This window comes from Phyllobates terribilis, unplaced genomic scaffold, assembly GCF_046119375.1.
Source record: "Phyllobates terribilis strain yellow unplaced genomic scaffold, ASM4611937v1 Scaffold_60__1_contigs__length_8166268, whole genome shotgun sequence".
Taxonomy (NCBI): domain Eukaryota; kingdom Metazoa; phylum Chordata; class Amphibia; order Anura; family Dendrobatidae; genus Phyllobates; species Phyllobates terribilis.
The window spans coordinates 176,098-193,295 of record NW_027362820.1 but is presented as its reverse complement, the minus strand read 5'-3'; the positions used below and the strand labels follow the sequence as shown (position 1 = coordinate 193,295).

The 17,198-nt window shown below is 41.8% G+C and overlaps 2 protein-coding genes across 2 annotated transcripts; both read right to left on the bottom strand.

Moving 5' to 3' along the window:
* Nucleotides 1–782: 782 nt before the first annotated feature.
* LOC141192320 (uncharacterized) lies at nt 783–3,389 on the bottom strand. Its single transcript, XM_073661809.1, has one exon. The coding sequence runs from the start codon at nt 3,249–3,251 to the stop codon at nt 2,217–2,219; it is 1,035 nt and encodes a 344-aa protein (XP_073517910.1). The 5' UTR covers nt 3,252–3,389; the 3' UTR covers nt 783–2,216.
* A 2,051-nt stretch (nt 3,390–5,440) lies between these two features.
* LOC141192371 (gastrula zinc finger protein XlCGF66.1-like) lies at nt 5,441–16,584 on the bottom strand. Its single transcript, XM_073661888.1, has 5 exons — nt 16,570–16,584; nt 7,446–7,595; nt 7,137–7,316; nt 6,934–7,054; nt 5,441–5,496 (listed from the first exon to the last, which is right to left on the bottom strand). The coding sequence occupies exons 1-5, from the start codon at nt 16,582–16,584 to the stop codon at nt 5,441–5,443; spliced, it is 522 nt and encodes a 173-aa protein (XP_073517989.1).
* Nucleotides 16,585–17,198: the final 614 nt, after the last annotated feature.

Sequence of the window (17,198 nt, the reverse complement as noted above, 5' to 3'; positions counted from 1 at the left end):
TATGACATTTTAGTGGTAAAAATGCAATTTTTGTATTTGCTACAAATTTATCAGGTACACAAGGGTTAATAGGTGAAACTGAACCCCATAATTTATTAAATAATATCTCCTGAAAGAGGTGATGTCCCATATGTCGTCAGAAATTAGTTAGCCCACATCTCAGGGGCCACTCATTGCCATGGTGACTCGATGTCATCATGACAACATCCGGGTGACCAGAGCTAACAAGTTATTTAGGTCGTGCTCAGTGCAAGATCTACCTAACTGGTGTCAGTGCAGCACTGACAGTTATAAAGCATAGCAAAGCTCCTGAATATATTATATATATATATATATATATATATATATATATATATACATACATGCAGTTGTGCTCAAAAGTTTACATACCCCGGCAGAATTTTTCATTTTTTGGCCTTGTTTCAGAGAATATGAATGATAAACTTTTGTTTTCTCCACTCATGGTTATTGGTTGGGTGAAGCCATTTATTGTCAAACTACTGTGTTTTTATATCTTAATGACAACCAAAAACATCTAAATGACCCTGAGCAAAAGTTCACATACCCTGGTGATTTTTGCCTGATAACATGCACAGAATTTGACCCAAATGGGTTTGAATGGCTACTAAAAGTAACATCCTCACCTGTGACCTGTTTGCTTGTAATCAGTGTGTGTGCGTAAAAGCTAAGTGAGTTTCTGGGATCCAGACAGACTCTTGCATCTTTCATCCAGCCACTGACGTTTCTGGATTTTGAGATGGGGAAAGCAAAAGAATTGTCAATGGATCTACGGGAAAATGTAGTTGAACTGTATAACACAGGAAAGGGATACAAAAAAATATCCAAGGAATTGATAATGCCAGTCAGCAGCATTCAAACTATGATTAACAAATGGAAAATCAGGAGCTCTGTAAAAATCAAACCACGGTCAGTTAGACCAACAAAAATTTCGGCCACAACTGCCAGGAAAATTGTTCGGGATGCAAAGAAAAACCCACAAATAACACCAGCTGAACATCAGGACTCTCTGAAAACTATTGATGTGGCAGTTTCAAGATGCACAATAAGGAGGCACTTGAAGAAAAATGGGCTGCATGGTCGAGTCGCCAGAAGAAAGCCATACTTAAATGCAAAGTATCTTACCTAGAATACGCCAAACAGCATAGAGACAAGCCTCAAAACTTCTGGAACAAGGTAATTTGGAATGATGAGACCAAAATTGAACTTTTTGGCCACAACCATAAACGTTACATTTGGAAAGAGGTCAACAAGGCCTATGATAAAAAGGAACACCATTCCTACAGTAAAGCACGGAGGTGGATCGCTGATGTTTTGGGGATGTACGAGCTACAATGGCACAGGAAACTTGGTAAAAGTTGAAGGAAAGATGAATGCAGCATGTTATCAGCAAATACTGGAGGCAAATTTGCACTCATAAGCCCGGAAGCTGCGCATGGGGACCTACTTGGACGTTCCAACATAACAATGATCCAAAACACAAGGACAAGTCGACCTGTCATTGGCTACAGCACAACAAAGTGAAGGTTCTGGAGTGGTCATCTCAGTCTCAGTCTCCTGACCTCAATATCATTGAGCCACTCTGGGGAGATCTTAGGCGCGCAGTTCATGCTAGACAGCCCAGGAATTTACAGGAACTGGAGGCTGTTTGCCAAGAAGAATGGGCAGCTTTACCATACGAGAAAATAAAGAACCTCATCCACAACTACCACAAAAGACTTCAAGCTGTCATTGATGTTAAAAGGGGGCAATACACGGTATTAAGAACTGGGGTATGTGAAATTTTGATCAGGGTCATTTGGATGTTTTTGGTTGTCATTAAGATTTAAAAAGAGAAAACACAGTAGTTTGACAATAAATGGCTTCACCCAACCAATAACCATGAGTGGAGAAAAAGTTTTTTGTTATCATTCATATTCTCTGAAACAAGGCCAAGAATGGAAAAATTCTGCCGGGGTATGTAAACTTTTGAGCACAACTGTAAGAGATTTCAAGAATGTGGAATGTTAATTGGAAGATATAGGAACTGCAAGTTATCAGGCAGTAATGGGCAAGCTGAAAGGATATATAGGAGAGATGAATGTATGTGATCCCTATGGTATGTTACTTTATTATTGTATGTACTGGTTTCTTGTTTTATCAAAAAAAAGAACTAATGAAAAAAATCTCAAAAATGTATTGGATTAAAAAAAAAAAGACTAAGAAAAAGTTTTCTCCACTGTGTGGGTTCTCTGGTGCCTAATCAAAACTGATTTCTGGTTAAAACATTTCCCACATTCTGAACATGAAAAAGGCTTCTCCCCTGTGTGAGTTCCCTGGTGCTTAACTAAAGCTGATTTATCGTAAAAACATTTCCCACATTCTGCACATGAAAAAGGCTTCTCTCCTGTGTGAATTCTCTGGTGGCTAACCAAAGCTGATTTCTGTTTAAAACATTTCCCACATTCTGAACATGAAAAAGGCTTCTCCCCTGTGTGGGTTCTCTGGTGGATATTAAGATGTGCTTTCTGGTTGAAACATTTTTCACATTCTGAACAGGTAAAAGGCTTCTCCCCTGTGTGAGTTCTCTGGTGCTTAACCAAAGATGATTTATCGTTAAAACATTTCCCACATTCTGAACATGAAAAAGGCTTCTCACCTTTGTGGGTTCTTTGGTGCTTGACAAAATCTGATTTCTGGTTAAAACATTTCCCACATTCTGAACATGAAAAAGGCTTCTCCCCTGTGTGGGTTCTCTGGTGGATATTAAGATGTGCTTTCTGGTTGAAACATTTTTCACATTCTGAACAGGTAAAAGGCTTCACCCCTGTGTGAATTCTCTGGTGCTTGACCAAAGCTGATTTCTGGTTAAAACATTTCCCACATTCTGAACATGAAAAAGGCTTCTCCCCTGTGTGGGTTCTCTGGTGGATATTAAGATGTGCTTTCTGGTTGAAACATTTTTCACATTCTGAACAGGTAAAAGGCTTCTCCCCTATGTGAAGTCTCTGGTTCTTAACCAAAGCTGATTTATCGTTAAAACATTTCCCATATTTGGAACAAAAAAATCTATTGTCCGCTGTGTGTATTTTTTGATGTTTAAGAATAGACTTTTCGAGGGTAAAACTATTTCCATTTTCTGAACATGAAAATGACTTCGTTCCTTTATGAGCAGTTTGTTTTGTAATGCTTATTTTTTTATTTTGATTTTCATTAGTAGTCGGTAATGAATCAGAAGACAGAACCTGTTTCATAGGATCAGATGATAGATCTTTGCTGTGAAGGGATGATGGTATATCTGGAGTAATGGCATTCACTTCAATTGTATCCTGTGGGATCTCAAGATCATCAGATTTAAAAATTGAAGATATCAGCTGTTCCTCTGATCTCCTGGTACAGTCATCTGCCAAGAAAAAAAACAATTATTAATTCTGAATAAAATATCCCTGAAATTTATATTTTTGAACATTTCTACTTAAAACGTCTGTAGAAACGACAAGTTATTGACAGAATGACAGAGAAACGTGAAAACCTCATAGGATGCACCAGTAGAGCGTGGTGTTCAACTGATTGTTCATTCTGTCTCCCAAATATGGAATAAGAAGCCATCAAAAAATGTTATGTAGGCAAAAATTATACCAATAAAAACTTCTTCTCATCAATAAATCAATCCAGCAAAGTCCGCTCTCCCAAAGTCAGATCTCCCCCTCGCTTCTGAGCCTTGCAGTGCCCCCAAACCACATTCAGCATCCATGTATTTGGCATTACTATAGTGAGAAGAACCCACTTAATTTACGGTGTGTGTGTCTCCTGGAGCACAATCTGGGCACTAAGTGTTGGGTAATAAAATGGCAAATGTGCAATTTTCACTCTCCACCATCCATTGCGTGCTAATTTCCAGAAAGTGGCTGTGGAGTCAAAATAATCCCTAAATCTATAGATTAATTCACTGCGGGTTATAATTTCCAAAATGGAGTCGCTTTGTTATATCAAAGAAGTTGTCCAGTACTTTTTACAATTGTCCCAATGTCCTCCAATGTATTTACCCTGTGCCCATAAGTCTTTTTGTAATTACCTTCTGCAGTCCTTCTTGCCTGTGAGCGGCAATATCGCTGGCCGCTGTCAGGCATCACGTGACCCCCGATAGCGTCATTCACAGGCAAGAAGGACAGCAGAAGGTAATTACAAAGATTCTTATGGGCACAGGGTAAATACATTGGGGGACATTGGGCAACTGTAAAAAGTACTGGACAACTTCTTTAAGGCTTCTGTAAATAGCGTGTCCCATCTCCTCTGGGACCTGCTCCCCCGACGTCTGCTTCTGTCACCACCTTAATCATTCTGCAGGTAGCGCTGGTGATGGAGGAGACGTTGGAACCAGAAGCTCTGGGCAGCGCAGGCTGTGTCCAAACACTAAGATTAGGGTTGCTGGGACCTGTAGTACCATCCAGTCTGGCAGTATGGGTGTGTGCTGTCCAGCTGGAGTAATCTGCTCCCTGCTTCATCCAACTGGAAAGCACCGCACCCTACTAAAGCTGGAAGCATATTGCTGGAATCTGCCAGATACAGCCTTGTTCTCCTCTGGTTCAGTCCTCTGTGCTCAGCTCCTGGCTTGTGGATTTGTTTCTTCTTGTGACCTCGGCCTGTTTACTGACTACTCCTGTCTGATTTAGTATTTTCTCTGTCCTCCTGGTTCTGACCCGGCTACCTGACTATTCTTCTTGGGGTTAAAGGGTGATGAGCAAGGCAATCCATGGGCTCAGTAAAATGGAGTATATAGCACCAAGCCTATTCGTGGTAGCCATCTTTTGAGCTGCCAGGTGACCATGAACAGTGCCCCCAATACATTGTGTCTGCAAACTATTCCAGCAAGATCTGCATTCAGATAGCTAAATGGCGCTCCTTCCCTTGTGCCCAGAGAGTAGTGTACAACCGTATATAGAGTATTGTTGGATTCAAGAGAAGGTGGTAAATAATTTGTAAGGTTCATTTGTTTCCTATTATTCTTTGTGAAGAATTCCAAAGTTATGACCACATAAAGTGACACACGTCAGATTTGAAAATGGGCCCTGATTAGGGACACAAAACTGGCTGCAGGAAGGGGTTAAATCAGAGTATTTTGGGAACTAACTACTGTAGTCAAAACTGTGACTATAGACAATAACACATCTACTGAAATGATCAAACTCAACAGTCTCCATCAGTAAGTAGTGAGTAACTAGTGGTGAAACCTCTCTGGGGTAATTGGAGTATGGGGCTCGGTGGCTCTTGGGAATCTAAACTATCGTAAGGGACAATATTTTCTATCAGATGAATTTCAAGAAGAAATATTAGACGTTCAAAGAGAACTTTTTATAATAGTGCAGAGCTGAGGTGTCTTAAATTTAGACCTCGGGCATTGGGAAGAGGTAATGGAGACCTTCTTTTAAAGACTACCAGGGAGTTATAGAGTCAAATAAGTGAGGCAGGCCGATCCCACCAAAATCAAACAAAGTGAACCTGTAAAAAAATACAGAATAAAAGATATGTTACATCCCCAACAACAACGTATATATAAGAGAGAGCTCCAACACTAAACCGGAGTCACACTCATTTATGATGGACCATTAGGGCTACTATGAGTCCTGACCAGGAGAATAGAGAAAGTATTAGCGCCTCCATTTCAGGAGAGATTGTGCAGTAATCTGAATTCCTTAGGATGGAAAACATAATGGAATTTATGACGTGGAGTGAATCCATGAAACCAGGGCTCGAGCCATGCCAACACATCTCCTGCAGACGTGAATAAATGTATATTACAGCCATCAGCCACGCACAGCTTAGAGATATATCATGGCACAGGTGTAATGTTTTTTTATGTAGTTTATCGCAATCTTGTTTGAAGTTAGTTGGTTTAAAAATAAATTGAAAAGTCAGGATAAAGGGAAACTCTGTTGTTATTGTACAGAAATTCACACTTGTCCCTCACTGCACATTTAATATTGTCGATCATAAAAGTGAAGTTTGGCCAGAAAGACTGGACCTGGTCTTGTAGGGACCATATGAGGACATTCAGCAGCAAAGAAGGGAGAGAAGGTAGATTCATCCAATAAGATATCAGGGTTCTAGGAAGCCAACACCATCATTACCCTCCGCTTTCTCTTACAGGTCCATCATAATTTTGATTTTCTCACTTGTCAGCACATTCTACGTACGCTACCATTTGGCTTTGCAGTTTACAGATCTGGGCAGGTAACGGTCAGCGTCTCCTAATCCCAGGGGGTGGGTGGATCCTCCAGGTTTTAAGTTCTACAGAAAAGGTCTTTTACAATTACACAAAGTAATGTGAACATTTTCGGATGGAGGAAAATGTTGTGGCCTAGCGGTAAAATGGTGATCACACGATTGTGATACGGCCGGACTCCACCACTGATAAAGCAGCCACAGCCGGTGACTGAGAAGAATCTGTGACTTGTCAGCATTTAGTGGTCGCTACTCACCTGGGTAGTCATATGTAGGAATCTCCTCTTTACACCGCTCATCACCCCTCACATATGTCTCTGTAGTATTAATATGGGTCAGATCTTCACCCTGAAACAAATATTGTAAACATGGAGAAGTCACATCTATGATCAGCTCTAATCCGGCTGTCTCCACCGTTCTTATTACACAAGTATAAAACATATAATACTGGGGGATAAAACAAGACTGAGCACAAGACCTTCACAGCTGACACACATCATAGGGGAGATCTCATGGCCCATTCTCTCCATCTACCTGATGATCCTGAGGAACATTGGGGTCTTCTTGTTTACAGTCCTGTGGAAGAAGAGGACGGGGACATCTCTCTGGTGTTGTCCTCTTACTGGATAGATCTGGAGGAAACACATAAGGGACTGAATTCTTTCTTTACATACAGATAATTATAGGCCGTGTGTATTTAGTCCTGTCTATTACCTGGTGATGTGAGGGGCTGGGGAACCTCCATGACGTCCTTGTACAGATCTTTGTGTCCTTCTAAATACTCCCACTCCTCCATGGAGAAATAGACAGCGACATCCTGACACCTTATAGGAACCTGACACATACAAGGATATCGTCATCCCCCGATCCCTTCATAGCGTTACTGTATAATGTCCCAGCATTCCCAGCAGTGTCACCTCTCCAGTCAGCAGCTCAATCATCTTGTAGATGATTTCTAGGATCTTCTGGTCATTGATGTCCTCATGTATCAGGAAGTGAGACTGAGGTCCTGTGATTGGGCTCAGGGGTCTTCCCGATCCCTCAGACACAGGGTCCTGACAGCGCTCACTAGAGGTCTTCTTCACTACTGTGTAATCCTGGTTATGGAGAGACACATTAATACATCTCACTCCAGACATTTCCAGAGTCCTCACCTCTCCAGTTCTGTCCATCTGTTATTACCATACATAAGAATGACGTAATGTGACGTCATCAGAATCTCTCACCTCTCCAGTAAGCCAGAAGAGGATCTCTAGGGTGAGGTGTAATATCCTCTCCACCATCTTGTCTCTGTCCATATCCATCCTTGATAGGTGATTCAGAAAAATTCTCTTATATAGAAGATCTTCACTGAGAGGATCCGATATTGTAGAGACCTGAATGAGAAGAAGATGAGCCGATGGAACATCGTAAAGAATTCAGTGTATTAATACAATTACTGGAGACAATAATATATCAGGAGATAGAACGTGTAGATGTTGTATTCTCTAGTCTTTTATGGACTGGAACACAAGTTGAATTGCTGACTTAGACATCTCCTCCATACTTCCAATCACTGGCTAAGTTGGCCACTGCTTCAGTAAGAATCACCCAGAAACCCAAGCAGCAATGGTATTTTTATTATTTTACAACATTCTGCTTTTGTCCCTGACATACTAATAAAACCTATATATTTTAGGCCACAGACAACAAGCAGTTTCTTCCTTGGAGTCTGCAGCTGAATACGTTTCTTATAGACTCATCTTCCATAACGCTAATTCTCGTCATATACATTACACGTGACATGAGAAAAAACAACTTCATGATGAGGACGACATCTTCATCTTCTAATACGGCTCTAGAAACAAATTTGGCCAGAGTCCGTCACTAACTACATCATCACCGACTGTCCACATGAATGTTTCCCGTCTTTCCCAGGTTGTAATCTTTTATCACGTTAGATCTCATTTCTAAGAGCTTGTTTGTAAGAACACCAAGACAGGAGTTATTTGATGCTAATGTCTCCTTGCACAGTGTTTTTTTTTTCCTGGATATTATGTTTCTTTTAGCATTTTCCTGTAGGCTTCCATATATTACATGAAAAACACTAAAAAAAGAAAACCAAGTGTTAAAACATAAAATAAAATTGGGGTTGGCGGCACTGTGGGATCATTATACTGTATGTGGGGGGGATGGTGGTATTGTGACAACATTATACTGTATGTGGGGGGGATGGTGGTAATGTGGGAATATTATATTGTATGTGGAGGGATGGCGGTACTGTGGGAACATTATAGTGTATGTGGGAAGATTGCGGAACTGTGGGAACATTATACTGTATGTGGGAAGATGGCGGTACTGTAAGAACATTATACAGTGTCGGGAAATAGAGGGACTATGAGAGCATTATATTGAGAGGCTTAATGACCGCAGTCGCTCCTGTGACCGGGCCCAGCCACCACCAACCCCTGCTGCAGCTGGATGTGTGTTCTCGGACAAACATTCAGCTGAAGTGCCACAATACACGCTGCCGACCAATCAGAGGCCAGCAGCTGACATCGGCATGTACGTCATTAGGGGCGCATGGAAGTAACATCATGCTCTCCTGTCGCTTCCAGAAAAAAAAGACACCGCGCGGCGAGGGAGCGGAGTGAAGGCGAGTATAATGGGTTTGGTTTTTTTTAAATCAGTGAGTACACGGTGCCCTTGGCCATACTACTACATGTAAGAGGATGGGCTGTGCATTATACTACATGTACGGACTATGGGCTGTGCATTATACTACATGGATGACTATGGGCTGTGCATTATACTACATGGATGACTATGGGCTGTGCATTATACTACATGGATGACTATGGGCTGTGCATTATACTACATGGATGACTATGGGCTGTGCATTATACTACATGTACGGACTATGGGCTGTGCATTATACTACATGTAAGAGGATGGGCTGTGCATTATACTACATGGATGACTATGGGCTGTGCATTATACTACATGGATGACTATGGGCTGTACATTATACTACATGGATGACTATGGGCTGTGCATTATACTACATGGATGACTATGGGCTGTACATTATACTACATGGATGACTATGGGCTGTACATTATACTACATGGATGACTATGGGCTGTACATTATACTACATGGATGACTATGGGCTGTACATTATACTACATGGATGACTATGGGCTGTGCATTATACTACATGGATGACTATGGGCTGTGCATTATACTGTATGGAGGATTATGGGGAGTGCATTATACTGTATGGAGGATTATGGGGAGTGCATTATACTTCTGTTATGGGGCCCCATTACTTCTATGTTCGCCCCTGGTGAGTGTAATAGTTTATTTTTTTCTATACACTAAAGAACAGAGGCAGCACAGAGGACATATACCAGGTTGGGGCCAATGATAAGGGACATACATATACGGTGGGTACGAAAAGTATTCAGACCCCTTTAAAGTGTTCACTCTTTGTTTCATTGCAGCCATTTGGTAAATTCTAAAAAGTTCATTTTTTTCTCATTAACCCCTTTACAACCCAAGGTGGTTTGCACGTTAATGACCAGGCCAATTTTTACAATTCTGACCACTGTCACTTTATGAGGTAATTGCTCTGGAACGCTTCAACGGATCCCCCTGATTCTGAGACTGTTTTTTCGTGACATATTGTAGTTCATGATTGTGGTAAAATTTCTTCGATATCACTTGCGTTTATTTGTGAAAAAAATGGAAATTTGGTGAAAATTTTGAAAATTTTTCAATTTTCAAAATTTGAATTTTTATGCCCTTAAATCCGAGAGATATGTCACACAAAATAGTTAATAAATAACATTTCCCACATGTCTACTTTACATCAGCACAATTTTGGAACCAAATTTTTTTTTTTATTAGGGAGCTATAAGGGTTAAAAGTTGATTTCTCATTTTTCCAACAAAATTTACAAAACCATTTTTTTAGGGACCACATCACAATTGAAGTCACTTTGAGGGGTCTTTATGACAGAAAATACCCAAAAGTGACACCATTCTAAAAACTGCACCCCTCAAGGTGCTCAAAACCACATTCAAGAACTTTATTAACCCTTCAGGTGCTTCACAGGAATTTTTGGAATGTGGAAGAAAAAAATTAACATTTAACTTTTTTCACAATAATGTTACTTTAGACCCAATTTTTTTTATTTTCGCAAGGGTAACAGGAAAAAATAGACCCCAAAATTTGTTGTGCAATTTCCCGTGAGCACACAGATACCCCATATGTGGGGAAAAAACACTGTTTTGGCTCATGGCAGGAAGGGAAGGAGCGCCATTTGACTTTTCGAATGTAAAATTTGCTTGAATAATTAGCGGACGCCATGTTGCGTTTGGAGAGCGCCTGATGAGCCTAAACAGTGGAAACCCCCCACAAGTGACACCATTTTGGAAACTAGACCCCTCAGGGAACTTATCTAGATGTGTGGTGAGCACCCTGAACCCCCAAGTGCTTTACAGAAGTTTATAACATGGAGCCGTGAAAACAAAAAAATCTAACTTTTTCCACAAAAATGATGTTTCAGCCCCAATTTTTTTATTTTCACAAGGTTAAGAGGTGAAAATGGACCCCAAAAACTTTTGTGCAATTTCTCCTGAGTACGCCAATGCCCCATATGTGGGGAAAATGCAGTGTTTGGGCGCACGGCAGAGTTCAGAAGGGAAAGAGCACTGCTTGTCCTTTTGAACGCAAAATTGGCTGGAATTGAGAGTGAATGCCTAAATAGTAGGGTGCCTAAATAGTGGAAACCCCCAACAAGTGACCCCATTTTGGCAACTACACCCCTCAAGGGGTATAGTGAACATTTTGAACCCAGAGGTACGACACAGAATTTGATAACATTAGGTCATCATATTGAATAAGCTGTCATTAGTCTTGAGCGCAAGGAATTGTTTTTTGGGGGGTTTTTTTATGCCGTTTCGCATGTGATAAAATCGATAAGGTAGCTTTATTCTTCGGGTCAGTACGTTTACAGCGGTACCACATTTATATAGTTTTTCTATGTTTTGGCGCTTTTACACAATAAAAGCTATTTTATAGAAATAACATTTTTTTTGCATCGCTTTATTCTGAGAGCTATAACTTTTTTATTTTTCGGCTGATAGAGCTGTATGGCGGCTCGTTTTTTGTGGGACAAGATGACCTTTTCAGCGGTACCATTTTTATTCGTCTTTTTGATCGCGTGTTATTCCATTTTTTGTGGTATGATGATAAAGCATTGTTTTTTGCTTAGTTTTTTATTTTTTCTACCGTGTTCACTAAAGGGGTTAACTAGTGGGACAGTTTTATAGGTCAGGTCGTTCCGGACGCGGTGATACCAAATATGTGAACTTTAATTGTTTTGTTTTTTTTCATAATAATATTTATTAATGGGTACATTATATTTTTATTTTTGGTGGATTCTTTTTTGATTTTTTAAAATATTTTACAAATTATTATTTATTTTTCATTTTTTAACACTTTTTTTTACTTTTATATTTTTTCCCACTATGGGACTTTCACTTTTTTTACTCTGATCGCCTGTATAGCATAGGGATGGAGCACCATCCCTGTGCTATACAGGCTGTCAGTGCTGCAGATGCAGAAGATACTTTGGCCGTGCACTGCGCATGACCAAAGTATCCTCCTGCTGTCTGGTGACCCAGATGTTGTTTTGACGACATTGGGTCATCATGGTAACATCCGGGAAGCCGCGGCAGACAGCGTTGGACGCCGGCAGGAGAGGAGAGTATCGGCGATCACCTCCCCTTGCCCCCGCAATGCTGCGATCGACTTCAATCGCACATACCACCGGGTGTCAGCTGTGACAATCAGCTGACACCCAGGCTGTGCGGGCGAAATCAACAGGGCGTACTAATACGTACCTCGCTCTTAAAGCCCAGGGTGCAGGTGCGTATTAGTACGCCCTGGGCTTTTAAGGGGTTAAAGTACACTCTGCACCCCATCTTGACTGAAAAAAAATGCTGAAATGTAGAATTTTTTGCAAATTTATTTAAAAAGAAAACCTGAAATATTACATTGCAGATTGGTGGACAGCCATTTTCAGGTCTCTCCAGAGATGCTCAGTTGGGTTTAGGTCAAGGCTGTGGCTGGGCCAGTCAAGAATGGTCACAGAGTTGTTCTGAAGCCACTCCTTTGATATTTTAGCTGTGTGTTTAGGGTCATTGTCTTGTTGGAAGGTGAACCTTCAGCCAAGTCTGAGGTCCAGAGCACTCTGGAAGAGGTGTTCATCCAGGATATGTCTGTACTTGGCCGCATTCATGTTTCCTTCAATTGCAAGCAGTCGTCCTGTCTCTGCAGCTGAAAAGCACCCCCATAGCATGATGCTGCCACCACCATGTTTCACTGTTGGGATTGTATTGGGCAGGTAATGAACAGTGCCTGGTTTTCTCCACACATACTGCTTAGAATTATCACCAAAAAGTTCTATCTTCATCTCATCAGACCAGAGAATATTATTTCTCATAGTCTGGGAGTCCTTCATGTGTTTTTGTTCAAACTCTATGAGGGCTTTCATATGTCTTGCACTGAGGAGAGGCTTCCGTGGGGCCACTCAGTCATAAAGGCCCGACTGGTGGAGCGCTGCAGTGATAGTTGACTTTGTAGAACTTTCTCTCATCTCCGGAGCTCAGCCACAGTGACCTTGGGGTTCTTCTTTACCTCTCTCACCAAGGCTCTTCTCCCACGATTGCTCAGTTTGGCTGGAAGGCCAGGTCTAGGAAGACTTCTAGTGGTCCCAAACTTCTTCTATTTAAGGAATATGGAGGCCACTGTGCTCTTAGAAACCTTGAGTAATGCAGAAATTCTTTTGTAACCTGGGCCAGATCCGTGCCTTGCCACAATTCTGTCTCTGAGCTCCTTGTGCAGTTCCTTTGAGCTCATGATTCTCATTTGGTCTGACATGCAATGTGAGCTGTGAGGTCTTATATAGACAGGTGTGTGCCTTTCTAAATCAAGTCCTATTAGTTTAATTAAACACAGCTGGACTCCAATGAAGGAGTAGAACCATCTCAAGGAGGATCACAAGGAAATGGACAGTATGTGACTTAAATATGAATGTCTGAGCAAAGGGTCTTAATACTTATGACCATGTGATGTTTCAGTTTTTCTTTTTTAATAAATTTGCACAAATTTCTTTATTTCTGTTTTTTTCAGTCAAGATGGGGTGCAGAGTGTACTTTAATGAGAAAAAAAATGAACTTTTTAGAATTTACCAAATTTAAAGGGGTCTGAATACTTTCCTTACCCACTGTATATATCAGGATGGAGGGTGGTTGAAATCTCGCAACAGGTCCCATCAGACCCTAGTTATGCCTCTGATTATACTGTGTGGGGGGATGGCGGTACTATGGGAACATTACACTGTGTGGGGTCATCATACATACTGCATAAGGGGCATAATGGGGGCATTACACATACTGCATAAGGGGCATTACACTGTGTGGGGGCATCATACATACTGCATAAGGGACATAATGGGGGCATTACACTGTGTGGGGGCATCATACATACTGCATAAGGGGCATAATGGGGGCATTACACTGTGTGGGGGGCATCATACATACTGTATAAGGGGCATAATGGGGGCATTACACTGTGGGGGGCACCATACATACTACATAAGGGGCATAATGGGGGCATTACACTGTGGGGGCATCATACATCCTGCATAAGGGGCATAATGGGGATATTACACTGTGTGGGGGGGGGCATCATACATACTGTATAAGGGGCATAATGGGGGCATCATACATCCTGCATAAGGGGCATAATGGGGGCATTACACTGTGGGGGGCATCATACATACTGCATAAGGGGCATAATAGGGGCATTACACTGTGTGGGGGGCATCATACATACTGTATAAGGGGCATAATTGGGGCATTACACTGTGGGGGCATCATACATACTACATAAGGGGCATAGTGGAGGCATCATACATACTACATAAGGGGCATAATGGGGATATTACACTGTGTGGGGGCATCATACATCCTACATAAGGGGCATAATGGGGGCATTACACTGTGGGGGGCATCATACATACTACATAAGGGGCATAATGGGGGCATCATACATACTGCGTAATGGGCATAATGGGGGCATTACACTGTGTTGGGGCATCATACATCCAGCATAAGGGGCATAATGGGGGCATTACACTGTGTGGAGGCATCATACATCCTGCATAAGGGGCATAATGGGGGCATTACACTGTGTGGGGGCATCATACATACTGCATAAGGGGCATAATGGGGGCATTACACTGTGTGGGGGGCATCATACATACTGTATAAGAGGCATAATGGGGGCATTACACTGTGGGGGCATCATACATACTACATAAGGGGCATAATGGGGGCATTACACTGTGTGGGGGCATCATACCTACTGCATAAGGGGCATAATGGGGGCATTACACTGTGTGGGGGGCATCATACATACTGCATAAGGGGCATAATGGGGGCATTACACTGTGTGGGGGGCATCATACATACTGCATAAGGGGCATAATGGGGGCATTACACTGTGTGGGGGCATCATACATACTGCATAAGGGGCATAATGGGGGCATTACACTGTGGGGGGGCATCATACATACTGCATAAGTGGCATAATGGGGGCATTACACATACTGTATAAGGGGCATGATGGGGGCATTACACTGTGAGGAGCATCATACATACTGCATAAGGGGCATTACACTGTGTGGGGGGCATCATACTGCATAAGGGGCATAATGGGGGCATTACACTGTGTGGGGGGCATCATACATACTGCATAAGGGGCATAATGGGGGCATTACACTGTGTGGGGGGCATCATACATACTGTATAAGGGGCATAATGGGGGCATCATACATACTACATAAGGGGCATTACACTGTGTGGGGGGCATCATACATACTGCATAAGGGGCATAATGGGGGCATTACACTGTGTGGGGGGCATCATACATACTGTATAAGGGGCATAATGGGGGCATTACACTGTGGGGGGCATCATACATACTACATAAGGGGCATAATGGGGGCATTACACTGTGGGGGCATCATACATACTGCGTAATGGGCATAATGGGGGCATTACACTGTGTTGGGGCATCATACATCCTGCATAAGGGAGGCAAAAAACACTGAACTAAGAAGCACGGGACACAGACCATACTATCACCTGTAGATTGGCCTGGTCTAACCTATATCGAGTGCTTTAATGTATGGACCAATAGGGAATGGCAGACCATTCGGTAACAAACATAAGATAAACGAGAACCACCGAATGATAGGTCCAATAGGGCAAAGGATACATATAAGACTTTTATTATCGTAACGGCAACACGTGGCACTACATGCAAAAGGAAAAACCGCATTGCAGTGACCAAACACAAACAGAAATCATATAATGGAAGTTACATAGTGAGCTGCATTAACACATATAGATAGTAGTACAACAGGTATACATATCAGACAAATGTTAAAGCTCCATTTGGCATATGGTGAATACCACCTAGGAGACCAGGAACAGAGACAGACATCAAGCCATCTCATAAATATAAAGGTACCATGTGCACCATCATTGTGACCATATCCATATCAAATGCATCTAGACGGTCAATACTAAATGAATAGGTGACAGCATATAGTCAGTAAAAGAGAAAATAGTATACCTGTGTCTTTCGTCAGGGGGTACCGTCCAACTGAACCACCAGCTGGGTGCACGTGTTTCCACGCGATTGCACCTTGAGGTCACATTAATTATGTATGCCCCGGATTCCATTGGTCACACTTACCTTTATATACGCGGTGGTTCAGTTGGACGGTACCCCCTGACGAAGGACTTGCTGTCCGAAACGCGCGTCGGGGTTTGCCGCATGTGCCATCCACATAAGCTGCTGTAGACACAGGTATACTATTTTCTCTTTTACTGACTATATGCTGTCACCTATTCATTTAGTATTGACCGTCTAGATGCATTTGATATGGATATGGTCACAATGATGGTGCACATGGTACCTTTATATTTATGAGATGGCTTGATGTCTGTCTCTGTTCCTGGTCTCCTAGGTGGTATTCACCATATGCCAAATGGAGCTTTAACATTTGTCTGATATGTATACCTGTTGTACTACTATCTATATGTGTTAATGCAGCTCACTATGTAACTTCCATTATATGATTTCTGTTTGTGTTTGGTCACTGCAATGCGGTTTTTCCTTTTGCATGCAGTGCCACGTGTTGCCGTTACGATAATAAAAGTCTTATATGTATCCTTTGCCCTATTGGACCTATCATTCGGTGGTTCTCGTTTATCTTATGTTTGTTACCGAATGGTCTGCCATTCCCTATTGGTCCATACATTAAAGCACTCGATATAGGTTAGACCAGGCCAATCTACAGGTGATAGTATGGTCTGTGTCCCGTGCTTCTTAGTTCAGTGTTTTTTGCCTTCCTTAATCTTACTGTGTTCTGCACAGGTTACATCTACTCTGGATATGGACCTTAAAGCCAGGGAACTTTCCTGGCAAGGACAAATTAATGAAGTGTTTGGCAACAGTGGTGCTACGGCAATGGATTCCAGTGGTTCACAGGTTGATTCAGTTTCAAGCATAATTAGGGGCTTACTACTAAAAAGAACACGTTTATGGTGGAACAAAGCCTATTTAGAAAACTATATATTGAAACAATTGATCCCTAGGGGCCTAAGGGTACGGGTTATACCATCATTTCTGGTGGAAGATGAGGAGTTCATCAGGGATTGGGAGCAGGTATGCAATGAGACGTCTAAAAGGTTCATGCAACTGTTGATACAACTGAATCTTAAATCAATCAGTGAGATTGACAAAACCCTTGAGACAATTTATGTGAAGGCTAAGGTGGATTTTTCGGTGGATCAGATGAATATCATTGATACACAAATGGATAAATCCATGGATCTATGGGTTAAAGACATCCA

Excerpts from the sequence above, each read along its gene's own strand:
- LOC141192371 (XM_073661888.1), bottom strand. Across the intron at positions 7,055-7,136 it reads TTGAGCTGCTGACTGGAGAG|GTTCCTATAAGGTGTCAGGA; the intron begins GTGACACTGCTG and ends TGTATGTGTCAG. Across the intron at positions 5,497-6,933 it reads CCAGCCCCTCACATCACCAG|GTTCACTTTGTTTGATTTTG; the intron begins GTAATAGACAGG and ends ATTTTTTTACAG.
- LOC141192320 (XM_073661809.1), bottom strand. The coding sequence starts at position 3,251 with ATGAAACAGGTTCTGTCTTCTGATTCATTACCGACTACTAATGAAAAT.